The 27,818-nt window shown below is 41.0% G+C and overlaps 2 protein-coding genes across 2 annotated transcripts in view; both read left to right on the top strand.

Annotated features, from left to right (window-relative positions):
- Positions 1-12,644, top strand: part of TERB1 (telomere repeat binding bouquet formation protein 1) — a 51,255-nt gene extending 38,611 nt beyond the window's left edge. Inside the window, exon 17 of the mRNA XM_027842081.1 lies at positions 12,435-12,644. Within this exon, the coding sequence (XP_027697882.1) occupies positions 12,435-12,644 (210 nt within the window). The remainder of the gene's footprint in view (positions 1-12,434) is intronic.
- A 150-nt stretch (positions 12,645-12,794) lies between these two features.
- Positions 12,795-27,818, top strand: part of LOC114027883 (cytoplasmic dynein 1 light intermediate chain 2) — a 52,616-nt gene continuing 37,592 nt past the window's right edge. The window contains exons 1-4 of the mRNA XM_027842056.1: positions 12,795-12,901; positions 13,582-13,655; positions 15,389-15,505; positions 20,458-20,688. Coding sequence (XP_027697857.1) covers positions 12,795-12,901; positions 13,582-13,655; positions 15,389-15,505; positions 20,458-20,688 — 529 coding nt within the window. The remainder of the gene's footprint in view (positions 12,902-13,581; positions 13,656-15,388; positions 15,506-20,457; positions 20,689-27,818) is intronic.

Below are 27,818 nucleotides of genomic sequence, written 5' to 3'. Positions count from 1 at the left end.
CAATCAATAGGCACCCACTTAGTTTATAATTCTTTGCTACCATAGAAAGAGCTGCTGTAAATGTTCTCGTACATATGGGTCCTTTTCAATTTTGTCTTTTTGGCATATAGGCCTGGTAGCAATATTGCTGGGTTAAAGGCTATGAACAGTTCAGTTATCTTTGGGGTATAGTTCCAGATTGTTTTACAGAATAATGAGGCCAATTCACAGCTCCACCCACAGTGCATTAATGTGCCTCTTGCCCCCAAACCCCCAAGACATCCAGTTTGAGACGCACAAAAGTGTTGGTGAGTAGAGACTAAAATTCATTTGAGAGATTCAGACTAAATATATAGATCAGGAAATCACTTGTATAGAGATTATTGAATCTTGAGCTTGTTTCAAGTCTCCCTGCACAGTGGCCATCCCCTACACTTAACTTTTTCTGATGTTCCCAATTTTTAGTCCTTTCTCAATTTTTAAAAAAATTTAGATTCTACATGTTTTATCCCTCCAATAGAATGCAGTCTCCTTGAGGGTGGGGGTTCTTTGGTTTTTGTCTTTGTGTCCCCAGGGATTAGTTCAGTGCTTTGCGCATTGTGGACATTTAATAAATGTTTGTTGAATTGAATGTCTTTTACTCCACTTCTTGCAAGCAAATCATCATTGGCAATGTGCTGCAGCCTCCTTCCAAACCCTCTTTGTCTCTCTGTTGCTCTTTGGGTCACCTGCAATTTTGACTTTATTATGATCTGAAAAGCATAATATTCCATGACTCATTCCGTGTATATTGTTACTGGTAGAATATTGCTATTAAAAAGAGGAATTTTTGTATCATTGAAAGTACTACACAGTTTCTTAAATACAATCGTGCTCTCTTTTTCCTTTTAATTTTTGACCCAACTCATTGTTCAAGATGTAAATGCCAGTGGCCTATCCAACTGCATATCACGATCTGAGCAATATGCATTCTTCATCTGCATAATTTTTCTTATGAAGATTTTCAGGCTGATCTCTTTTGAGTTTCACTTCATTTCATTGAGGGGATCTGGTAGTGTTCAGAGATTTGATGAAATCTGTGCAATGTCATCTGCAAAATGGAGTGTTTGGAGCAGCTCCCCCTCTTTTGGGAATTACTCTTCCATTTGTACTCTGCACAGGACATACTTCGTGACATTGGTGAATCTTTGGTGAGCACATATGCCCTTGTTTATGACTTGATTTATACACAAAGTAATCTTTATGATTACTTTTATCAAGGAATCATTTGTTAAGGGCATGAGTAGTTGAATCAAGGCACTCTGAGGTAGCATGTGCCAGGCAAGTCAGACCACCATCACCTTGACTTCTATCACCCCTCAGACCCTGATACAGACAGCCCAGGACCCTGAGCCCAAGAGCTGAATGGCAGTGCTTCTAGCCTAGCACTCCTAGCCATTATCCTCTCATACCCTGGTGTCACAGACTTCACCTGCAGACCTCCTAAATGTCTTAGGCTAGAAAAATGTTTCACCCTGACTTTTTGTTGGTCCTGCTACTCCAAAATTCAATTTGAAGTGTTATTTTAAAGTTGTTTGGAGGGATATGTTGAGACAGTTTAGCTGAGTGGTTGCCTATCCTCTGCCATCTTGCAGTTATTTTATTGGTCATTATCTTTTGGCTTTTACTTACCATGAAGACTGCAGAGGAGATGACCTAGGGTCCCAGGCTTCTTGTTGCCTTTGTGGTCACGATGAAACCATGTAGAACTAGCTCTTTTACCTACATTTGGGAGAACTTGTGAGCCATCCTTCCATGTGCCTAGAACTTTATATCTTTTAGTTATGTTTATGGTGAAAATGTAGTGTATCAACTCTTCTATCATTGGATAAAGATCTCATTTATAGTGCCAAAAATGAACCGGTAATATTTTTAATAATTTTGTGATTGTTAACAATTGTCTTACTTCTTTTCTCTCATTTCTGTCCTTAACAAAAACAAAAAAGAGCAACAGGAACTGAAAGCGGTTGTAAAATTTTTGCATGTTTCACGGGTCATCAGCTTGTCCCTGGCGCCATAGTTGAGTCTTTCTAGTTTTGTAGGACTCGCCAGAGCTTGCTGTCAGCATGGTCTTCCATAAACCAGCATGATTTCTGTGTGAATGAAATGCACTAGTGGAAAGGATTCTGAACTTAGAACCAGGAAGATCTGGGTTCAAATCCAACCTTTAACATAACGGTGCAGCCAAGGGCAAGTTATTTAACCTCTATGAACCTGTTTTCTCATCTATACCTATCTCACAGGGCTGTTATTAATTGTTCACTTGAGCTGAGCAGGATTTTTAAAAAAATTTAACATTTTACATGGTGATCAGTGTGGCGACTTTCATTTAGCCATTTCAGTTCATATTGAGTGCTTACCATGTGCATGGTCTTATTCTAGGTGTTACTGATTTTTCTGATCTCCAAGTCATTATTTAAGAGTGTGTTAGAGTAATAATTCTTTCAGACCTTAGGGTACCAAGAGTGCCAGGTTTCTTTTCAGGAAGCAACTTCCCATGTTGGGGTGAATCTTACTCATTAAGTGTTAGTCATAAATTCTATAAACTGTATAAAAGACTGACAAATATAATCCCAATTGATTACAGAGAAATGAAGATTTTGTAGAAATTTGTCTGAAGAATGAGATGTCTTGTGTGAAATAAAGAAGATGGGAAAGTACGATTTTATGGTCTTATTAAGTTTCTAAAGGTTGGACAGCTGTAGATATTGCTTGTGCCTGCACTGTTTATATTCTGGCCCTGTTAGTAGAATTTAAATACTTTTTACTCCTAAATAAATGAAATTAAACTTTGAAAAAATCTTAAGAGTGTTTACTAGATAAAATATTTATGCCTCTGCCTAAATATGTAGCTAATCTGAGTTTCTAGCTTCTTTAATCATTTCTAATTCTCCCAGTCTCAATTATCTCCTTCTTCATTCTTCAAAACTGCATTTATTTTGTTTAGCCCCAGACAGAGAACTTGTACCAGTGGGCAGACATTTTGTAAATACACAATGGAGGCAGCTAGATGGCTCAGTGGATAGAGTGCTGGGCCTGGAGTCAGGAAGACCTGAGTTCAAATCCAGCCTCAGACACTTACAAACTGTGTGACCCTGAACAAGTCACTTAAATTCTGTTTGCCCTAATCCATTGGAAAAGGAAATAGCAAACCATTCCAGTATCTTTGCTAAGAAAATCCCATGGACAGTATAGTCCACTGAGTCACAGAGAGTTGGACACTACTGAATGACTGGACAACAACAACATATTACAGAATACTATCTATACTGTCAGATTTGGTAGACTTGTAGCCTGGTTTTGCTGATCTACCGAGGCATTGGTTCTGTAGTCACATGCATTAGGTTCAGTCCTAGGACAGCCTGATCCCTAAGAGAATGGATTAACCTTTTCTAGAATTCTCTACCTTTTCTAGAATTCTCTACCTCTGTCTTTTAAAATAAAGCTTAGATATGGTTCATTTCTGGGGTCTCCCTTAAAAGAGATTAATAGGGCCTTTTCTAGAAAAATACTCTTCATAAAGTAGATACCAGGTGGAGACAAATATTATTTTCTCTATCACAAAAGGAATGCTTAAAATACAAAAGAATCATAAATGCCCATTAACAAATACTTAAAATATCCCAGTAATCCATCACCTCTGTCTTACTCTCCTGGAAGGTGAAGATTTTCAGGAAACTTGTAGGACTGAATAGTCATTTCATATTCACTTCCCATACATACCACAGAAGCAGTTTTCAAGGTGTTTGTTTTCTGGCCAGCCAGCCATGGCTTGGGCTCTCTTAATCCTTATAGCTGTAGTATTCTCCTAGAAGTGGTTATTGTTCCCGAGAGTCTGTTGCAAAAAATTATCTGCTTGGCAATTAGCTCCCAATATATCAAAATCATGACATGGCTGTAAATGACCACCTATCGGGATCACTGTATGATCACTAGTGCTCAGGAAAAGAAACACAGACTGAAAGAGACAGACTTGAGGTCAGATCTCAGGCTCTCTTAGGATGTTCTTGATGCCTCTTGAGGGCAGTTACCATTGCTGAGGGTGAGGAGGCAGGGGGAGGGTGGGAAAGGCCTCTTTCCCTCTCTTGCTAGAAGCCTAATAGACAGCTGGTATTTTCTGTATCCCAACAAAGATGCTACATCAAGACGGGGGAATGTTACCTCGTGAAACCTACATGGGAGCTAGGGGAAATCTTTTCCTGGCTCAGTCTACAATCATCTTTGATACAGGTTCAAATAAAAGGATCCAACCACAAGCCACTGCCAGTGAGTATATGACCTCTGCAAGGAACGCAACAGTGTGGTTTGCTGGAAAAGACCCAGACATGTTAAGCCTTCATTCCTTTCCAGGCTCCTAAATCCCAGATATTTTTCTACATGCCCCTTAAACCTCTTCACCCTTGATGTTCACTTCACTCCTGGAATTCTCCCACTGAAAATACCTTCTATTTCTGAGGCTTGATTGGCTGGTTCCTCATAGAACCTCCATTTTAAGGAGGATAGCCAGACCAGCCATATTTTCTTTCCTCTCCAGGCTGCACTTCTGACTATCTGAACTTTCTCTACCAGGCCCCAGTGGTTTTTCATTTTCTTTTTCAATGTTGTTTTCCCTCCATGAGAAAATAAGCCCCTTGAGGGCAAGGACTGCCTTTGTGCTTGTATTTGTATTGGCACATCTAAGCACCTTAGTAAGCACTTCATAAATGCTTGTGGACTTGTTAACTTACACTATCCCCTTGCGACCATTCTTTTATTATTTATTATAAAGGATGACTTTCAGGATGGTACAGGGTGGGGAATGTATTCAGAAAGGATGATATAAAAACAAGAGATACCAATACACATTTTTAGGGTAATTGAGTGAATTTGCTATCAATTAGGAGCTTCTTGAGAGCAAGGACTGTCTTTTGTCTTTCTTTGTATCTCCAGCACTTAGCATAGTGCCTGACACATAATCAACAGCTTAAATGTTTATTGACTATGTGACCATAGTCAAATATTTCACCTTCTCTGAGCCTCAGTTTCATCTACAAACTGAGAGGATTAGACTATATAATATCTAAATACTTTCCAAGTCTAAAATCCTATGAATTTTTTTCATTTTGCATTTTCTAGGAACTCTAGGTCCAGAGAAAAGTGATTTGTGTAAAGTCATAAAGCAACTATGACACCGAAGACTTCTCAACTTGGTAGTAGCCGCCTGAGCTTGTCCTTAGTGGCTGTCCATCAACCCTTCAATCAGTCTACAAGTATTTATTAAGTGCCTCCCTTGTGCCCAACATTGAGGACTTAAGAATGAAACAATTTCCACTCCGGAGGAGTTACGTTGTAATTCAGGAAACAAGTAGCTTTAAATATGTATAGTGCATCAATATAAAGTTCATAAATATATGCAAAGTAGTTAAATATTGGTAAGGAGGCCACTAGCAGTTAGGGGGATCAGGAAAGGCTTCGTGCAGAAGATGATGCTCGATGTGGATCTTAGAGGAAGAGGACTCTGAGGTGAGAATTGAGGAAGGTGTGCATTCCAGGCATGTGGGACAGACAGTCAGCCACATGAAGATCAGAATGACTCCCAGAATGCAAGAGTGAAAATACTATCCAGTAAGGCTAGAAAAATAAAATGAAGCCAAGTTGTATACGGCTTTACAAGCTAAACAAAGGAGTTTATTTTTTCTTCCCTAGAGGCAATAGGAAACCATTTAGTTGATTGATCGTGGGAGTCACATGGTTGAATCTGCACTTACGGAAAATTACTTCTGTAGCAGTGTAGAGCAGGGCTTCTTAAACTTTTTCCACTAGAGACCCATCTTCCCGTTTGGACAGCGTTTGTTGGCATTGTGTGGTCTAAGGGCATGTGCTGTGCAAAGTGTGCATGCTTTGTGTTCAGAACCGAGGCTGCAGTGAAGTTGCACGATGCAACATGGGCAAGCACTGCCAGAAACATCTCAGATTCATTTATGTGTTTGATTTTTAAATTTTGGTCGTTGCGTGCTCAGAAATCTTTTACTGTTGACAAGTTTTTCACAACCCCATATGGGGTCGTGACCCATAGTTTAAGAAGCACTGGTAGAAGATAGACTGCAGTGGGGAGAGACTTGATGCAGAGAGACCAGGACTGCAATGATCTAGGCAAGGAGTGATCAAAGCCCGAACCAAGGTAGTTGTGTGAGTGAAGAGAAAGGCTCAGATGTGAAAGATGCTGCGAAGGTAAAAGTGGTAAGATTTGGTAGGGTAAGGGAGAATAAGGATGCAAGCATAATGCCAATGTTATGAACTTGGGAGTTGGGAAGGATGGTGGTACCTTCAACAGAAGTAGGAAAGTCTGAAGACTTCGAGAACCCAGGGTCACCCTGCATACCACAAAGAGTGGGACACCCAGTCCTCAAGACTGTTTTTGAAGTATATTTGCCTAATGCAATCCCCCTTGGGAATATTTGATAAGCCTGCCTCCAAGAATGTGTAATGGAGAATTTGTTTTAGACTTTGGAGCAAGTACAGATATCCCATTACCCGTTTTTTGTCCATTCACTATGGATCAAAGAAAGGGACATTTTTGATTGACTGGTGAGCTGGAACTGAGTTTTCGTACCAAAAACTCCCACAGGACCTCACTCTTCTTTCCTCTCTCACTGTATTCGAGAAAGGAAGAGAAATTGTTACAGACTTCCAGCTGTTGGCCAGAGGAGTAGGGCCCTTCATTAGGCATTCTCAGAGATAAGCTTATCAAATATCTACATCAGGGACTGGTCTGGCCTTGGCCAGGGGAAAAATGTGCTTTTAGTCTCAGCTCACTAACCCAGATAATCAAGAGTTGACAGTATTAAAAGAGAATTTTTTAGAAGCCTGTTGTGTATTAACACTTATTTTCTTGAAAATGAGAAATATTAGTTTTGAGTATATATGTATAGATATTTTGCTATAAATGTTGATGTAGATATATGTATGAATAGAGATGTGGTTTTAGAAATAATAGTAATGAAACAGGTATTTTCCCTTTTTAAGGAGGACATATGAACTTATAATTGTCTTTTGGTTGTTGTTTGAAGCAGGGTGAAAGGAGAAAATGTCCCTACCTGAAAACACACCAGGAATGTGAATTCTTTAACTTACATAAGCAGCATTTTATATCCTTCATCAACACCACGTCTAAAATCAGTCTGTTCTGTCTCTTGTGACCTTCAAGTAGAGAATAACTCTTGATTAAGTAGCTATTAGCAAGTAAAGAGGTGGCATTTTGACCTGGACTTTGAAGGATAGATAGGATTTCAATATAATAATCTTCTACCCACATATAACAAGTTAAAAATTTTAGAGCACTTGATTCCCAGCAACCCTATGAAGCATAGGTGGAAAATGGAAAATGAAGGCATTTCAGGTGGAAAAAATAATGGTTGAGTTTAAAACCCAGGATTTCCGTTTCACAGAGTCCAGAAAAGCTTAGGTATGTTCAGGATGACAGGCTAGTCTGGTTCCCTAGGGTGTGAAATATGTATAGAAGAAAAGTATAGGATAAGGGGAGAAAGATCATTTCAGATCAAGTCTTACAATGCCTTGAAGGCAAGGCTGAGAGTTTTGACTTTGTCATTTAAGCAATGGGGAGCCACTAAAGAACTGGTTTTTAACCAGGTCATGTCATGATTGAAGCTTACTAAAAGAAGGGGTCACAGTTATATGAGGAATTGTGTTTTATGCCTCAGTATCTCCCATAGCACCAACCATATATAGAGCTCTGGCTCATAGATGAGATGGGGTAATTTTTTTTTTTAATAAAGGATTAGAATTATGTCTCCTTCCCTCAAAATCATTAATAGGAAAGCTGCTATTTGGGATGAGTAGATGCATCATCTGCCAGAATATAGGAGGATGTCCTTGAAGAGACAGCCTGGGATGTTGGAAAGAGCAAAAGCCCAGGAGCCAGGAAACCAGGGTTCTGACCCCATATCATTTCTACTGCTGTACAATAATGACTGTCATGTTGTTTAGTCATTTTCAGTTGTGTCTGACTCTTTGTGACCCCCTTTGGGGAAAGATACTAGAGTGCTTTGCTATTTCCTTCTCCAGCTCATTTTACAGATGAGAAAACTGAGGCAAATAGGGTTGAGTGACTTGCCCAGGATCTCACACCTAGTAAATGGGTGAGGCCAGATTTTAATTCAGGAAGATGACCTTTGGCCTAAGTCACCCTACTCATTCCAGCCCCATCACTATTGGTGTCCTTCTTTGCCACCTGAGGACTGCCCAATTAGCAATATCAGGATCTGAGTCCTGTACCCCCTTACCACTCACCTATATCAATCAAAGGTTCTCCCTCCAGATGGGAACCATCCATGCACTGGTGGGGTTGATATGGTATGAGGATCTAACTTGACTAAGGACTGGGAAAAGAAGAGACTTGATCCCATTTTATCTTCTATAAAAGTTCTCTCATATGGCTAAATCTCTGGTAGCCCTCTCCATTTGAGGACAACTCACCCCAGTTGCCTGGTGTCCTTTCTTGAGTTCTTCCTGATCACAAGTATATGTTGAATAAACCTTGCCTTACCTGCTGCCCACTTCTGTGCTTCTGGCAACACTGGCCTGGAGACTGCCTCCTGAGGATGTCATGGGAGTTCCCTTAAATGTACTCAACCTCTGGCACTACATCAGGACAAACCCTTGTCCAACTTCCTGGTAGCCACACCTACTGCCCAAGTTTCATCTTAGTGATCATAGAAAACAATGGCTGACATTTCCCAGTTGATAAATGGTCAAAGGATATGAACAGGCAGTTTTCAAAGTAATTAAAACTATCCAGAGTCATATGAAAAAAAAAGCTCTAAATCACTATTGATTAGAGAAATGCAAATTAAAGCAAGTCTGAGGTACCACCTCACTTCTATCAGATTGGCTAATATGACAGAAAAGGAAAAATAACAAATGTTGGAGGGGAGGTGGGAAAATTGAGACACTGGTGTTGTGAACTGATTTACCCATTCGGTAGAACAATTTGGAACCATGCCCAAAGGGCTATAAAACCCTGCTTACCGTTTGACCTAGCAACACCACTGCCAGGTCTGTATCCCAAAGAGAGAAAAAACAAAAAGGATGAGGACCTATATGTATACAAATATATAACAGCTCTTTTAGTGGTAGCAAAGAATTGGAAATTGAGGGGATACCCATCAACTGGGGAATGACTGAACAAGTTGTGGTATGTGATTGTGATGGAATACTATTGTGCTATAAGAAATGACAAGCAGGCGCAGCTAGGTGGTGCAGTGGATAGAGCACCGGCCCTGGAGTCAGGAGGACCTGAGTTCAAATCCGGCCTCAGATCAAACACTTGACATGTGTGTGGCCCTGGGCAAGTCACTTAACCCCAAACGCCTAAAAAGTAGGAAAAAAAAAAAAAGGACAAGCAGGATGATTTCAGAAAAACCTGGAAGACTTATACAAACTGAAGCAAAGTGAAGTGAGCAGAACCAGGACAACATTGTACACAGTAACAGCAATATTGTACAATGATCAGCTGTGAATGACTCAGCCATTCTCAGCAATGCAATGATCCAATATAATTCTGAAAGACTTAACAATGAAAAATACTAGCTACCTCCAGAGAAAGAACTGATGGGGTCTGAATGCAGATCAAAGCATGCTTTTTTTAAACTTTATTTTTTCTCTTTTTTTTCTTGGTCTATGTTTTCTTTTATAACATGACTAATATGGAAATATGTTTTGCATGACTGCACATGTATAACCTATATCAAATTGCTTACCTTTTCAATGAGGGGGAAAGGAAAGAGAGAGAATTTGGAATTCAAAAAGTTTTTTAAATGAATGTTAAAATAGTTTTTTTATGTGTAATTGGAGAGGAAAAATAAATAATGATAATAAGCAGAAAGCAATGGCTTTCCATTCCCAAGCATGGATCCCATGTCCCAAGGGGGAGAGAATCCCCATTTCTCTAACCCCTAACTGGACTAGTAGTAGAGACAGCTTGGCCTGAACTCTCATATCCTTTGGTTCCTCTTCTCTCTTACTTCATTAGCAGAGCCAGTAGGAGCAGGACCATGAATGAGCAAGACACAATTGCTCCAGGTCTCCATTTGTTTCACCATCTAGCAAATGAAGAACTGGAATTGATTTTTTTCCAGCTTTGAAAGACAGCTTCATGCTGGCCTTGGAGTGGGTTGAAATCCTATCTCTGGCACTGTATGGCCATGAGTAAGTCAGTAAATAAACATTTGTTGTTCTTCAGTCATTTTCACTTATGTCCGACTCTTCATGACCTGGTTTGAAGTTTTCTTGTAAAAGATATGGGAGTGGTTTGCCATTTCCTTCTCCAGCTCTTTTTGTAGATGGGGAAACTGAGGCAAACAGGGTTAAGTGATTTGCCCAGGGTCACACATCTAGTGTGTGTCTGAGGTCAGGTTGGAACTCAGGAAGATGAGTCCAAGCTGGGCACTCTATCCACTGTACCACTGAGCTGCCCTAAATAAATATATTAAGTGCCTGATATGTGCCAGAGACCATAGTAAGTGCTGAAAATACAAAGAAAGGTAAAAGTCTCTGCTCTTTTGGAACTCACAATCTAATGGGATAACAATATGCAAATAACTTCAAACAAGTAGTACACTGTATGAATTGGAAACAATCAACAGACAAAAGGCACTAGAGTTAAGGGGAATCAAGAACGGCTTCCTATAGAAAGTGGGATTTTGGTTGGGACTTAAAGGAAGCTAGAGAAGCCAGGAGGCAGAGATGAGGAAGGTAATGAGAGGCATGAGAGATAGCCAGAGAAAATGCCCAGTCAGGAGATAGAATGTCTTATTTTAGGAACAGCAAGGAGGCCAGTGTCACTGGATTGAAGAATACCCAGTGGGGAGGCACTGTAAGGTTTAAGGAGCCTGGAAAGGTAGGGGTGGGACAGGTTACAAAGGGCTTCGCAGGTCAAATAGAGGATTTTATATTTGATCCTGGAGGTGATAGGGAGCCACTGAGGGGTGATGGTGGTGGTGTGTGACATGATCAGACATGGGCTTAGTGAAGATCACTGTGACAGCTGAGTTAAGATGGATGAAAATGGGGAGATACCCACAGCAGACAGACCAACCAGCAGGCTATTATAAAAGTCCAGGTGTGAGATGATGAGAACCCATGTTAGATGTCAGGGCAGTGTCAGAGGAGAGGAGGGGGTATATGCAAGAGATATTACAAAGACAAAATCAATGGACCTTCGCAATAGATTGTACATGGAATTTTGGGGGTGGTGGTGAGAGTGAAGAGTTGAGTAGTCAAGAATGACAGCCAGGGCTAGACAAGTAGATTTGAGAATCATTAACATAGAAATGATCACTCAATCCATGGGAGCTGACAAGATTACCAAGTAAAATAATACAGAGGGAGAAAAGAGCACAGGATGGAGTCTTGTGAAACACCCACAAGGGTCACCTGGATGAAGATCCAGCAAAGGAGACCAAGAAGGAAGTCAGAAAGAAGGAGATCCAGGACAGAGCAGTGTCACAAAAACTAAGAGAGAAGAGAGCAATATCAGAGGTTTCAGAGAGATCAAGAAGGATAAGGATTGAGAAAATGTCATCAGATCTGGCAATCAAGAGACTGCTAGCAACCCAAGGTTGGGGAGAGTCATCTTGGTCAAATGTGAGCTCAGAAACCAGACCACAGAAAGTTAGGAAGAGAGCAAGAAAAAAGTGGAGGCCCTATTGCGGACAGCCCTTTCCAGGAGTGCATCACAATAGTCAGGAAAGATAGGATATGACAGCCAGCAGGAATAGAAGGATCAAATGAGGATCCCCTGATAATGGGGGAGACATGGGCATGCCTAGCAGTCAGTAGAGAAGCAGATAGTAGACAAGGAGTGACTGAAGACAAGTGAAAGGGTAGGGATGACAGAGGAAGTAGTCTCCTGGAATGGAACAGGAAGTCAATCCACATCTGTAAAATAGAAATAACCACATCCACAGTACCTGCCTCACAGGGCTGTTGCGAGACTCCAATAAGATAATGTACTAAAAGCACTTTGCAAAATTATAAAAAAAAAAAGACCTGTATAAATATTAGTAGTGGGTTGATTGAAAAACTCATCAAATTAATCAGGGACCCAATTATCTTCACCCTCTTATCGAAAGAGCCCTGGATTCTGAGTCAGACGATTTGAACAAAACTATTCTTGGCTTTCTCACTGGCCTCTTGTGATACTGGGGAGTCCCTTCCCCACTCCTGGGCTTCAGTTTCCCCATTTGTAAAAATGAAGTGGATCTCGAAGATTCCTTTGAGCTCCGGATCCTGGAAACAATATATTACCGAAAGTCCCTTGCAAGCCCTGGCACCCTGTGGCTGACCTTCTGCGGTCACGGAGGGCCCTGGATTCAATGATGCTCTCCCAGGATGAAGGAGCCTGGGTACCAGACTAGCTCAGGAGGTCGTGGCCGTGGCTGCCGTCCTCCTTCAGGGCAGGAGGGGGCGCTGCCGCGCTCCTCAGACTCAGGGCGGCTCCTCGCAGTGTGACAGTGCCAAGCCTTCGGATTTTTAGCTGTCTTCGTCACTGCCTGACAGCAAGCCTCACGCCCTGCGGCCCTCGCTTGTCCTGCCAAGCTGTTCAGGGAGGCAGGCGTCTGGGCTGACGAGTGATTTGGCGTAGGGCGGCGGCCACGGCTGCCGCAGAGGGGTGAGGTAATTCGGTGTCGGGGACAGGCGTGGGCTCGGCCACCCCGCCGGCGCGGGGTCCTCGGCGGGCCCGGGGGAAGGCCCTCTTTGTGGCTGCAGTTGGCAAGATGGCGCCGGTGGGGGTGGAGAAGAAGCTGCTGCTGGGGCCTGAGGGGACCGGGGCCCCGGGCGCCGGGGACTTGCCCAGCGAGGAGGACGAAGGGCAGAACCTGTGGTGAGTGGAGGACCGACGGGCTGGGTGAGGAGGGGCCGAGGGCGGCCCGGGCTCCGGGGCCGGGCCGGGCCGGGCGGGGCGGGGCCGCTGGACCGGGCGGGACGGCAGGGATGGTGGGGCAGCCTCCGCCCGCCTCCCTCCCTCCCGGCTCCGCGCGGAGGGACCCCCTTCTTATCCTCCTCTTCGTTCTCCCCTCTCTCCTCTCCTTTTCTCTCTCTTGGAGGCAGCAAGACCAGAGGTCAGATCCGAGCTGACATTTCTAGTTGTGTGACCCTGGGCAAGTCGCTTCGCCTCTGCCGGCCTCACTTTTCCTTCTCTGTAAAAGGGAGGTTATAACAACACCTCCCTCCCAGAGCTGGTGCTGTGAGGACCGAAGTAACGCGTCTGGGGAGAGCTTTGCCAGCCTCTAAGCGTTACGTAAACACTAGCCGTGCTTATCCTTCTGCTCCCCAGCCTCGCTTTTGCCTGTGTACCCCTTCCCTCGGCTCCCGAGGCCAGCATCTCCGCCGCCGGGTCTGGACTTTGTGATGATTCACAGACCGCTGGCGTGCTGTTATCCCCAGGACGATGTCGGTGTGGGGAGAGGGGCTCCTCCCCCTCGGCCCCCCGCGCCCAGCATCCGGGGCCCGGGGAGCCTTGGGGGTCAGCGCCCGGTTGACGGCTGTGCTCTGACCCCGCAGGTCGTCCATCCTGAGCGAAGTCTCCACCCGCTCCAGGTCCAAGTTACCGGCAGGCAAAAACATCCTGGTGTTTGGTGAGTGGCTCCCCACCTGGAGCAGGGTGGGGAAGGTGTGACACCCAACCCCGGGCTGGGCCAGGAGGCGGCTGTTCCTGAGACGTTGCTGGGAGCTGGGGAAGAGCTTGGGAGTGGGGTTTTGCAGAAAAGGAAGTGCTAAGTACCCACTGGGCTTTTGTGGTATTTCCCTAAGTAGACTTTGGAACTTCCTTGTTTCAACTAATGTAATGTGGGTAGATTTAAAACTGACCATATTTTTTTCTTCCCTGATTCTTCCAGGTTATGTTTTTGTTGTTGTTGTTGTTTTAAATACTCTCTGACCTTCTGGTTGGATAGAATTATTCCATTACAGTGGCAAAGGTCACTAAAGTAGGTGGAAAGGAAGAATAACAAAATAAGTCAGTTCCATCCCTCAAGCATTTTTAAGTACCTGCTGTGTTCCAGGCACTGGGAGTACCAAGAAAGGCAAAAAAAAAAAAAAAAAATCCCCTGCTCCTAAGGAGTTCATTCTTAATGGGAGAGACAACATGGAAACAACTATGTGCAAACCGGATATATACAGGATAAATTGGAGATGATTATAGAGTCTGCTTGAGACTTGTAGTTTTGCTTAGCTCTATAATTATTTTCATTAGTTTCCCAGCCTTCACTGTGCTGGTGAAGAAGATACACTGATGTTGAAAGCAAATGTTGGTATCTATCCTGCCACAGACTGAATTTTCTCTTAATGGTTATTGGCTGTCGCAGTCAGACCTTATTGTTTAAACACCGAAGGTTTAAGGTTGTCATTTTAGACCTATTATGTCTCAGAACTCTGTTTTCTTTGTAATAGTCCATCTTAACATATTTGCTAGTAAGCGATTGACCCCAGCTTATTCTTTGACTTTTTCATTTACTTTTTTGGGTGAATTGTAGGTAGAGCCAAATTCATTTATTTTTTCACATGAAAGAATGGGTTATAACTTTGGTTATTATTACGAAGAACTAGGTGTACCTTGGATAGGTGAGGGCAGTGTGAAGTAAAGAAAAAAGCATTGATTTGGAAATCAGAAAGCCTAGATTTTAAACTCCTTTCTACCATTCTGGCTAGGTAGTGTGTAACATTATGTGACAAGTCATGTTCTTGAGCCTGGGTTTTCTTTTCTGCAAAAGTAAGGGGCTGGATCCATTGATCTTTGATGTTCCAGGTTTAAAAATCTCAAGTCTAAAATACTTAAAATAGAATTGTGATCTCATTGGTTTGGATGTTCCCTTCAACAGAGCAGATTGTAGCCCGTCTATGTCTGCCCATCCTGTGAGACAGTCTTGTCCGTGTCTTTCCTTAAGTTCACCATAGATTGAAGGGGTTTACCCATTGTGCTGAGAGGCCTTCATCTTTCCTCACGTGAAGATGTTGGTGGAGTATATGAACTGTCCATTAGATCATGCCTCTTTCCAGGTGACCCTCTTATGTTTTATGATTATACAGTTCTTTGATGATATCCTTTATTCCAGTTTTTTAAATAATTCCTTATTTGTCATGTTTCTGCCATGTCTAAATCATGTCCTGCCAAAACATAACTATTAAAGTTTGTTAACTAAGTTTGAGTCCTGTCCTGTGCTGTGAAATCAACTTTTTAAAGGGTTTCTGTTACGTGTCAGGATATATGTATAAATGTGGAAGTTATACCTATTTCTTTCAGAATATCAGCATAGTTTCTGTGTACTGAGTAATTACATTCTTATGTTTTTCTTCTAAATATTCTTTTTAGGTGAAGATGGTTCAGGTAAAACAACACTCTTGGCTAAATTACAAGGAGCAGAGCACAGCAAAAAAGGAAGAGGTTTAGAATATCTATACCTTAACATTCATGACGAAGATAGAGATGGTAAGTTGTTCCAACCCATCACGAATAAAGCATTTTTTAGGTGCTTAATATGTGCCAATGCAAGCACTGTTCTAAGTACTGGGAATACAAATAGAAAAAATAAGAGTCTCCGTTTTCAAGGAGCTCACACTCTAATTGTAGGAAAATAGGCTAGGGACTGGACCAGTCATTGCATTGGTATAGGAAACTTTTACCATGAAAAAACTTTTCTAGTACAGATTGGCACGTTTTAGAGAGTCCCCTTGAACAGAAGTGTCAAACATGCAGCCCACAACACCCCTCCCTTAGTGCAGCCATATTACATGTAACTGGATTGAAATGTAATTGGAAATATTCAACAAAATAAAATGAAACATAGATCATGTTCCTTTCTAAGTCTGTGTGTATCTCCTAGGGTGCCTTATCATGGTTAAGTGGCCCCCATTTCTATTTGAGAGCAACACTTCTGGCCTAGACCACTGACAGGATCACATGGTCACAGTGTGTGGTGGCAGGGCTTGAACCCAGGTCTTCCACCAGACACAGGTTATCCACACAACACCTTTCAGGAGAGAAGAGTTAAAGTGCAGATGAAAAGAGTCCTAAGGGTTTAAGAGTGAGACAGATGGCAAGGCCCAGGGATAGGTCAGATGACAGTGCCTAGAAGGGCATAGAAGTGGGAGAGATAGTAAGGCCTGGTGGTCCCCCATCTCACCAGAAGGATTGGAGTTGATGACTCCCAGCTTATTTAAGCAGTATGAGCAGCCACCCCTCTGGGGCCTGGATCCCACATTGCCGTAGGAGCATATGAAAAGAGATCACTTCCACTTTGCAGAACCACGACAGGATGCCTACAGAATGTAGCATTGAGCTGGGCCTTGAATTCTAGGTAGAAATTCAACAGGCAAAATTTAATTGGGGAACAAAGGGCTCTTCCAGGTGTGGTAAATAATAAGAGCAAGTGTGTAAAGCTGGGAAAGTCTGAGACATTTTGGTTGCGATATAGAATGTGTGAGAGGGAGAATTTACACATGAAAATGTGTTGGGTTTTTTTTTTTTTGTATTAAATAGTGCCCCTTCTATCCTTTGAAAAAATATTATAGAAAACAGAAAATACATCTACTCCTGTGTTTGCAGACTTTGATTTAATAGTAGAAATTAAAGCTTAACTTAAGTTCAGATATAGATAGAATCTTTTTAGGAGCCTGCCTTGATATCTTGGTCTGGTAGCCTGCTATTTTCCCGTGAAGAACTCCTGAAATGATATATTAGAAGTTTGGATTTTTTTAAACATTTTTCAGCATTCCTTTTTAGCACTAATTTATTGGATTGCTGGTAGGAGATGTATCTCCTACAGATTGCTGGTATCTATGTGCTGCTGTTACACCATTTTAAATTCTGTAGTTCTAGGGTTAACTGAAGTTTATTCATGAAATCCATTGCCTGCTTTTGTGTCTGCTATGGCTTGGAGTTTTGGCTTTTAAATAAAGAAATGTTACCATCTTCAGGTTTTGTTTTTGTTTTTGTTTTTGTTTTTGTTTTTTTGTAAGAAGGTTCATCTGAATGTAAAGGTTACAATAAAAATGAAATACTTTTCTTTAAATTGGGTTATGTTGACAAAAAATAATAAAATCTTGCCCAGGACCATTTAAAATTCTAGGAAGGTTGATATGAAATGAAATAGAACACATTTGGCACATCACCTTACTTCTTTAGACCTCAGTTCCCTCATTTGTAAAATGAAGGAGATTGGCCTCATCGGTCTCTTAAGTTAGATATTAAGATATTAAGTGGTTAGTCCAAGGTTAAACAGCCAGCTCAGTGATGCAGTGCACAGAGCGCTGGCCTGGAGTCAGGGAGATTTCTCTTCCTAAGTTCCAGTTGGATCTCAGACACTTACTAGCTGGGTGACCCTGGGGAAGTCACTTAACCCTTTCTGCCTCAGTTTCCTCATCTGTAAAAGGAGCTGGAGAAGGACGTGGCAAACCACTCCAGTATCTTTGCCAAGAAAACGCCAGATGGGATCACAAAGAGTCAGACATGCCTGAAACAACGAACTACAACAAACAGCCATTATTACCTCAGCGGCTGGACTCGAATCCAGGTCTTCTTGGTTCCCAGTTCTCTCTCCATTATATCATGCTCCCTTTACTTTTTAATATATTTTTTAAAATCAGTGTTTAAACTTGTAACTCTCACCTTTTGAATTTTCTAGCTTCAGCATGATTTATATCTCCCTTTTGAGCTCATAAATTGCAATGTTGGGGGTGGTTACCTTGGCTTCAGTGCTAAAGTCCTTCCAAACCCTCCTTTCCTGCAAGACTCAAGAACAGATTTGTTTGCCCACTCTTAGAGTCCCTTCAGGTAATATGAAGAACATCTACATTTCAGCCACAGATGACATAGGGCGGCCTTTGAACAAATGAAAACTTTGTCCTTTGCTTTTTGTTTCCTAAATTTTTTTCTTATTTCTCAAATACATAGTGTGGATACAGTCTTCATTGTGGAGTAGTCAAAAGTTCATTTCGTGCCAAAGCATTTTTATGTCCTTATACCATTAATAATGTTTATGCTTATAGGACTTTATGACTGCAGAGGGCTTTTACATGGCTTGCCTCATTTGATTCTCATGACTACAATCCTGTGAGGGAGGTTTTATTTCCATTTTACAGAGAGGTTAGGTGACCTACTCTGGGTCACACAGCAAGTTAGTGAGGACTGGAATCCAGTCTACTTACCAGTGTCTTTTCTGTGCACCCTACTTCCTCTAAGTAGAAGTAGAGTAATAACTCCTCATTCAGATTTCTTTGAGGTTACCGTAATAGCTAATTTTGTAGGCAGCCTGGTATAATATATATTTATATATATATATAATTTGGGGCTTAGAACCAGGAAGCTTGGGTTTGGTTTGCTTACTAGCTGTTTGCCTTTGGGCAGTTTTTTCCTTCCTTGAGCTTTGTTTTCCTCATCTGTTAAAATGGAGATAATACTTTCACTACCTACCATGTAAGATGTTGTAAGAAAAGACTTTTTTAAAAAAAAAAGTATTAGCCATTGTAAATGTGAGTTATAATAAATGTTTAATATAGATATTTTGAGGTATATAATTAGATGTCATTTTGTCTTTACTTGAAGCACTATTCTGACTAGAAGCAAATAAATCTCATTTCTCTTTAACTCTAACCTTTTTTGCTTTAGTGATGTAGGCATATAATGAAATGGTTTTGATTTAAAATATATGCATTTGAAGGTGATTGTAATGTGATAAGAAGTGTTAGTCTCCAAAAAATAACTCCCCCCCCAAAAAAACAAAAACAAAACCCCTGCCAAATTTGGAAAGATTGTCACCAGAGGCATTTCTTGGGCTACTCATTTGGGGATGTGTGAACTAAGAGCTGATTATTTAATTTAATTTAATTTACAGAACATTTGATAAATACCTTCTCTCTGCCTGGCCCTGTGTCAGTCACTGGACATATAAAGGCAAAAATGAAATGGTCCCCTTTCCCAAAGAACTTTTTTTTTTTTTTTTTTGACAGTTGGGGTTAAGTGACTTGCCCAGGGTCACACAGCTAGTAAGTGTCAAGTGTTTGGTCTGAGGGCAGACTTGAACTCAGGTCCTCCTGACTTAAGGGCCAGTGCTCTATCCACTGCGCCACCTAGCTGCCCTAAGAACTTAAGTTTTACTGAAGGTAAACAACATGTCCAACAAAAAGTAAATAACAGATAAATACAAAATAATGTGAGGTGAAGAAAGGGGTATGGATACCACAATTATGGCAGAAGGAAGGGGGGACATCAGGAGAGACCTTGAGCAGACACAGGTGATGCTTGAGCTGGGCCCTGAAGGGGCCTACTGTGAAGAGGGAGAGCAAGGCCACAGGGCCTGACAGAGACACAGGAAATAAGCCATGGATTTGTCCACCAGGCCTGATGATTGCCATTAGTAATAATAACAGTAATAATAGTGGCTGGCATTTCTAATGTAAGATTTGCAAATTGGAAATGCTGGGATGTGTGTGGGGACAGGGGTGGAACGAGGGTGCCCATTTCCATTTAGAAAACATTAAGTGCCCACTTTGTGCAAAATACTGAAGATACAATGACAAAAAGAGGCTCCTGTCCTTAGGAAGCTTCTGTTTCAGGGGAAGAGGATGCATTCTATGCATCCTGATGCTTCATGCCAAAGAATTCCTTACCTTCTCTGTACCTTAGCTGATTCATCCAAAAAGCGGGTAAGAAGCCCCAGAGTTGAGGTGGGGGTCAAATAAAATGTTATGTGAAAAACACTTTCTAAAATAGCCCATAATTATGAGGTTTTTTAAAAAAGATGTTAATGTAGGAGTCTTAAATTTCAGTTTTATTTAATGAAAATGGCACTGTTGGCAAATAGTAGCATATCAATTTCTTGTTGCTTACTGGCAATGAAAGACTAAATCTTAGTTTCTTCGTCTGTAAAATGGACCTACCTCTAGTAATTGCCTAATAGGACTTTTATGAAGGTCAAGTAATGTATGAAATTGTATAACCTTAATATATCAGGATTTGTCATCTCATTCCTCAAATTCTACCTTTTAAATTTGAAAAAAAAAATGCGGCCTTCATTTTTTTCTTGATGTCTTTTGTTTTTACATCACATTTATTTCCAAATACAGCCTTCCCTTGTAACAAAACTTTGATTTCCAATAAAAGTAGCAAAGGGCTTAGTATTTTTTTTGTAAGTTGTACACACTTCAGGTTGCTTTGAGAATATTTATAAATATCCTCTCATCACTTCTTTTAAGGGATAAAGCAATTTATATGCACATGATTCTTGGTTACATTTTCCTTTGAAAATAAAGCATTTCTAGTTATAGGTTTTTTTTTTTATTTTGACTTTGACATTAAAGATCTACTGATACTTTTCTAGGATGCAGTTGCAGTGGCAGCAAACTTGAGTTTTGAATGGTTACATTTTTTTCTCTTCTCCACAGATCAGACACGTTGCAATGTGTGGATCCTGGATGGAGATTTGTACCATAAAGGCCTGTTGAAGTTTGCTGTTTCAGCAGAAACCCTGCAAGAGACTTTAGTCATCTTTGTAGCAGATATGTCTAGGCCTTGGACTGTTATGGAATCGTTACAGAAATGGGCCAGTGTTTTGCGAGAACACATTGATAAAATGAAAATCCCACCAGAAGAAATGAGAGACATGGAGCAAAAGTGTAAGTACAATACATTTTTCTGCATGACAGTGTAATTATGGGCCTGTTTTCATGGTAGATCCTTTGAATGGCACCTGCCCCCCTCATTTTAGTAGGTGGATAATGTTTTGGACATTCATGAATCCTCTCTTTGAAGAAGTAAGCACATAGAAGGTACTTAATAAAGTTTGTTGAATGAATGATTGCATTGAAGATGCTCTTTGAGAGTTCAGCCCTTTTCAGCTTAGGGTCTCAGAACATTTTCAAGGTTCTCCTCATATCCCCAGTTGGTTTCTCTGTATGAAGTGAGTTTGATTGATATTTACTTTCCCCGTTGACCAGAAGATTAAGGTCATTTTATTGTGTGTGTGGTTTTCAAAGGGAAGGATGTACAATAAGGCTTTCCTTATTTAAACATGATCTGATCTGTGGGTCTTTTTTGTTGTTTTCATGTGTGGCCTCAGAGCTCTTTAGCGGGCCCCAGTTTGTTGTGGGAACAGCTCTGGTTTTGCAGTTAGGAAACTGGGGTCCAAGTCTCGACTCTAACACATAATAGCTTTATGGGATAGTCACTTCCCCTTGAGGAGCTGTATTTCCTCTCCTGTAAAGTAGGGATGATCTCCAGGCAAAGTGATTGCTAAGGTCCCATTTAGTTCTGACAGTTTTTGAGTCTGTGGGTTCTAATGTGGTCTATATAGCCTGAAGCTCCCTCTAGGAGTTACATTATTTGGCAGGAGAAAGCTAGTTTCCTTCGTTAACCTGTAGGAGAACAAATAAAAATTAAAAGCATAATTCTGTCAGAGAATTCAGACATAAGCCAGTGCTAGAGTAGTTTGTTTCTGAATTCAAGTGCTTAAATTAAAAATTAGAGCATTTAAAAGTCCATTTTCTATTGTTAAATGGTAGGCTGTATTGTGTTTATTAAAATAAGAGTTCTTTTAAAATAAAGGACTTGATTTTCAAATTTGAAGGAAGTTTGGGAGGGGAGGGATTGTTTTTTGTTTTAAAATATATGTGGTTCAGAAGATTGTTTTTCCTCTCCCTTGCTTCTGTGCAGTTACATGAGCATCTGACCACTTGCCAGAAGAGTAGGAGTGGCCGCGGCAGCAGCAACAGTCTTTGACAAGGGTTGGCTCTGCTCAAACTGGCTTATTTCCACAGTATGACATCACTCCAGTGAATTAATGAGGGCCCTTTTGGGCGTGGTATACAGTATCCTCACATTGCTAACTCGTGCATTATAACCGACACTCAGAATGATGGTTCCTGAATATTAGGTTTGCTTTTCAAATCAAATTCCACATTCCATGTCTTCCTGTCACGCTCTTCATTTTGCCTGTGCCTTCTGTCACATGTCAGTTCAAGTGTCCCACAGACACTGGGAGCTTTATAGTTGATCCTTTCAACCTGTCTTTTGTAAATTTTCTCAGCTGTATTTGCTGCATGATTGCTATGCAGTTCAGCTAGCCAGTATCAAACGACTGACCTTTACAAATAATGAGGGTTTTTTCCCCAGGATTAGGCCACACTAAAGCAAACTACTTCTGAACATGGGGCAATTTTGTAACCAATACACAGATAGTATGGTATGTAGAGAAGTAGATTGATTGTGATAAATTGACTATTATGAGCTCATTTTTATAGTGTGATAACATTTCAAAGATGTTTCATTTTTGGTTTTGTTTTATTTTGTTTTGTTTTTTTAAAACAACTTAAATCAAGCTTGGAGGCAGCAAGATCCCCAGAGTAAGAATTAGGAGACCTGGGTTTGCTTTGCCACTTACATGTGACCTTGGGCATGCTACTTTTCCTCCCCACCCTCCTGGGCCTCATTCTCTTTCTCTGCAAAATAACGGGATCAGACTAGGTGATTTTTAAGGTCCTTTCCAGCTCTGATGTGCTATATCTATGTGCAAAATGTTTATAATGTTGGGGGTTTTTGGTCCTGTCCAGTGCTGTAAATTTATTCTAATTCTGGTTAATCTTTGTTCTCATCCCTACCTCCAATGTATCAGACATTTGGGATGACAGTTTTTTTTGCCTTGTGTGCTAAAAGTGTCTGTTAGTCTTAAGTTGCATGTTAATAATGTGGTTAGGCTAAAGAAGACCTGAGAGTCACCTGAACAGCCTGGAACAAGTAACTTAACCTCTCTGAGTCTCAGTTCCTTCAACTTTAAAATGAAAAGTTTGAATTAGATGTTTTCCCAGGACACGCTTTAATTCTGTCAGCTGGCTGTTTTCATCTCGATAGTGACATTCTTCCAGATGTTGAATTATCCTGTAGTGTCTTCATTACTCATCCTTGTGCTTTTCTATTTTTAAAGGAAAAGTGATTGAAAGATAGTATTTACATTAAAGAACTCTTTCCTTCTCAGCTGTATATTTTGGGTGGTCCCTTGCTTAAACCAGAGCAGGAGAACTAGGCAGAACCTTTTGAAATGTTTTGGAACATTTACCTATTAACTCTACTTGAAACCTAAAAGTGACCTAAAGCCATAATATATGGCAGGGCAACCAAGGGCTTAACTTGGAACCTCTGAGACTTGTATAGTTGACATACCTTTAAAATGGAAATGATAATAATGTGAAGACATATGGATTTCTATCTCCCAAGGAACCAGATTACATGGAGATCATACAAGTGTATAAAAAATACTGTTTAATATATTATAGACTATAGGCACTTTTCAGAGTGCAATGGAAAAAAAGTTGAGAACAAGTTTTATGGAAGAGGTGGAATTCAAGCTAGGCCTTAAAGAATAGAGATAATTTTGAATAGTCCTCAGCAGCATTTATTAAATGCCTATAGTGTACCAGACATTTTGTTAAGTGCTGGGAATACCAAAAAAAAAAAAAAACCAACAAAAAACAAAAGTAGGTCCTTCTCTCAGAGCTCCCAATCTAATGAAGGAGACAACATGTAAACAACTGTGTAAAAATACGATATATAGAGGATAAATTGGAGAGAATAAAGAGAGGGAAAGCACTCGCATTAAGGGGCCAGAGAATGGGGAGCAGGGTTGGAGGTGGAGGTGAGGTTGTAAAGAGGTGGTTTTTTAGCTAGGACTTGAAGCCACAGAAACTGGGAGGTAGAGAGGAGGAGAGAGAGATTTCCAGGCATGGAGAACCCCCAGTGAAAAGAACATCCAGAGTTGGGAGATGTGAGGTCTTGTTTGAGGAACAGCAAGGAGGCTAGTGGCACTGGGTCAGAGTACCTGGGGCTGTGTAAGGTCTGAGAAAAATGGAAAGGTTATGAAGGGCTTCATATACCAAACAAGATTTTATATTTGGGGCTACAGGTGGTAAGAAGCCACTGGAATTTATTGGCGGAGGGAAGTGGGGTAGGGGGGAGAGGCAACATGGCCAAGCCTGCACTTTAGGAAGATCCCTTGGGCAGATAGACTGGAGTAGGAAGACACTTAAGACAGAGGGACCAACCCCAGGCTATGCAGTAGCCCAGGCATCAGGTAATAACAGTCTTCCACAGTGCGGAGGGCAGTGTATGCCAGAGATGTCACAAAAGTGAAATCCGACCTGTTGGATATGGGGGAATGAAAGGAAGTGAGGAGTCAAGGGTGACACTGAGGTTTGGAGCCTGAGTGGAAGTATAGTGGTACCCTCAACCAGTAACAAGGAAATCAGGAAAACAGGAGGGCTGGGGAGAAAGTTTGAGCTCAGTTTCAGACTTGCTGAGTTTAAGGGGTCTACAGGACATCCAATGTAAGATGTCCAGTGTGCAATTAGGGATACCGGACTGGAGGTCAGGGGAGAGGTTAGGACTGGGTAAATAGATCTGAGAACCATTAGCATGGAGATGATAGTTGAATCCATGGGAACCAATGAAATCACCAAGTGGAATAGTCTAGAGGGACCTGAGAAGAGGGCTCAGGACAGGGCTTTGAGGCATGCCCTCTGTAGGCAGGTGCAACTTGGACTGAGGTCTATCAAAGGAGATTTAAGGAGCAGCCCAAGATAGGTAGAAAGAAGGAAGGAAACCAAGCGTTTATTAAGTGTCCACTGTGTGCCAGGCACTATGTTAAGTGCTTTACAAATGTCTCATTTGATCCTCACAACCACCTTGGGAGGTAGGTACTGTTATTATCCCCATTTTACGGTTGAGGAAACTGATCAGATATATTAAGTGACTTGTCCAGAGTTACACACAGAGAGAGAGGGGGGGGGGGGGGGGGGGAGGGGGGGGGGGGGGGGGCACCTTTGAACTCAGGTCTTCCTGACTCCAGACCCAGCTTCACTGTGCTTCCTAGTCGCTTAGAGAACCTGGAAATGTCATGAAAACCTAGAGAGGAGTGTGATTGATAATGTTAGAGGCTGCAGAGAGGTTGAGGAGAATGAAGATAAAGAAAAGGCCATTGAATTTGGCAACTAAGAGTTTATTGGAAATTTTGGAGAGAGCAGTTTCAGTCGGATGATGAGGGCAGAAGCCAGACTATAGAGAATTAAGAATGAGGTGACAGGCAGCAAAGGTGTGGATTGTAGACATGAACTGTAGGCAGCCTTCCCAAAGAGTTTAACATCAAAAGACAGGAGAGATATGGAATGATAGGTAGTGGGGCTGAATGGATCAGTAAGGGGTTTTTTTTTTTAAGGTGGAGTAAACATACACTTGTTTGGAGACAAGTTAACAAGCAGCTAAGTGCTTTCTGTGTGCCTTGCTCTGTGCTCAACACTAGAGATACAAAGAAAGGCAAAAATAGACCTTTCCTCCAAGGAGTTCACAGTCTAATGGGAGATAACATGCCAATAATTATGTACAAGTAAGATGTATTTAGGATAAATTTGAGATAGTAAACAGAGGTGGTTTTTTAGCTAGGACTTGAAGCCACAGAAACTGGGAGGTAGACAAGTTAACAAGAGATTGAATAGGCAGAAAGAAGAGGAAAATATTCATAGAATCTTAGAATTTCAGAACTAGAAAGGACTTGAAGAGGTCACAGTTCAACCCCAAATTTTATAGATGAAAAATTTGAGACCCAGCATAGCCAGTTGGACAAGTTCATGGAGCAGGACGATGGAGGAGCCGTGTTATACAAAAATGTAATCTGCCAAAGTGCCTTTGTGAGGATTTTTATGATCAGTGAGTTTTAGTAATTTAGCATTTGGGGGTGTTTGGTGAGTTACATGCCCAAAACATTTTGCCAGAATTATATTATATTATATTATATTATTTATTCTTTTTAACAAATCTGTGTCTGTAAGTCACCTCAGGGTTTAAAGTACAGGCAATAATTTGAAATTTCAGAACCCCTCCAAAGATAAATCATTTAGTGATTGGAAAAGTGTCATCAAAGTTACCTGTTTCCTCATATTCCCTATAGGAATTTATTGGTTTCCTGGGGACTGGGTGTGAGGCTGTGGTGCCCCACAGATGGGGCACTAGATGACATTTAATTTCATGTGTGCTTCTTTGGCAGGAAAAAGAATGGACAGGGTTTCATTTAGGTAGAACATGAGTTAAAAAGGTTCTTCATGTGAAAAAAAAGTTGTAAGTGGGATTTATAGTGTTCCTTGTTAGTTGTGTTGCACCATGAAACATAGTTGTCTGAAACGTATAGATTTGTAAAACTGAAATGTAGCTGAGATTCTTCTCGTTTAAACTGCTAAGGCTCCAAATAGCAATGGAAACGTTCTGAGGATCAGAGAACCTAGCTTGATTAAAGCCCATAAAATGTTCAGACTTGCTGCTGCTTCACCAAGTTACCACAAAATTATTTAATTAAAATTTCTTCCAACATAGGATTCCAAAACACTGTCCAAAGTATTTCAGGAGTTTTGCTCACTCAGGTATAAACAGTGGTTTGGTGTTATTTGAATAGGACTGAAGTTCATTATTCTGACTTCTGATTAATGTGAACCAGTAGATGATGAAAGCATTTTCAGTTATACTCTTAAGCACTCTCATTTTTGGAAGCGTGGTTGCCTCACATCCCATCTCATTCTAGAAATGATCCATCAAAGCTGTAGCTGTACTGAACTGTTTTGTAAACTTAGATTGTATAGGCTGTGATTGGTGTGTATCCTTAAGTTTATTCCTGCTCTAGTTTGGAGGTAGTGCTGATTCCAATTTCTATCTTAATACAAACTTAAAATGATACTATGTTGCACACTTATAGACCTTACCCAAATTCTGAAAAACCAGTTGTAAAATGTTTAAAGGTAATCTGATGTTTTTGAAGTGTTTTTGCAAAGCCCGTCCATTTCCCGTGATGGTAATAACTAGTGATTGTAACCTGGCAGGGTCTGTTTCTGTTGAGTTCTCTGTAATACATTACACAAAAATAGAGTAAATGTAATCGTTTCACCAGTTTGATAAATTGAAACTGCTTTAGTTAAGCATAGTGATAATCTGAGAGGAGGGAGCCTTACTCAAGTAAGAGGCATTGTAGTTCGAGGGCAAGAGGACAAGGTTAGGGGTCAAGACCTCAGTTCTAGTCTAGGCTTGGCTCTACCAATGCTAGTTGACCTCTTTTCTGAAACTTATTGCCTTACTGCCTTGCTTCAAACCCTGGGAAGTTAAATGATTGGCCCAGGGTTACATAGCCAGTGTATGTCAGAGGCCGGGCTTGAGCTCAGGACTTCCAAGCTCTGCTCGAGGTCATCTCTCTATCCACTCTACCACGCTGCCTCTCCATAAGCCGGGATAATAATGTTTTTCTTTGGTCACTTTGTGTGTTTGTTGTGAAGAAAAAATGTACATGACTATGCTTTGAAAATGCTAGACAAACAATCATGGTATAATATCACCAACACCTTATGTTTAACACTTTACCTGCAAATTATTGTTATAACAAATGGAATTTTCTTCAAGGTTGAAATTTCCTTCATTTCATATTTTCATCATGAAATCACAGATAGGTTGCTTGCTGTTCAGTGTTCTAAAGGACGATTTTTTTTTTAATACTGTCTGTTGTAATTACAGTTTTGTTATGTTTTTAGAAGGAGCAAAAAGGCCAATCATTCCTTAGTGCTCATTAATAATCGTAACAGACACATTAGAACACATTGTGTTTCAGGTTTGGGTCAAACCACTGCTTTTCAGGTCACAATGCAGCCATGAATATTTCTTGGGTCATTTATATTAAAAGTTTAAATCATTGAATGAAATTCATTATAAATTAGGTATAAAGACAAAA

Source organism: Vombatus ursinus, unplaced genomic scaffold (assembly GCF_900497805.2).
Source record: "Vombatus ursinus unplaced genomic scaffold, bare-nosed wombat genome assembly UNPS02014864.1, whole genome shotgun sequence".
Taxonomy (NCBI): Eukaryota; Metazoa; Chordata; class Mammalia; order Diprotodontia; family Vombatidae; genus Vombatus; species Vombatus ursinus.
The sequence above is the reverse complement of the archived record's forward strand: the minus strand, read 5'-3'. Positions and strand labels throughout refer to the sequence as shown.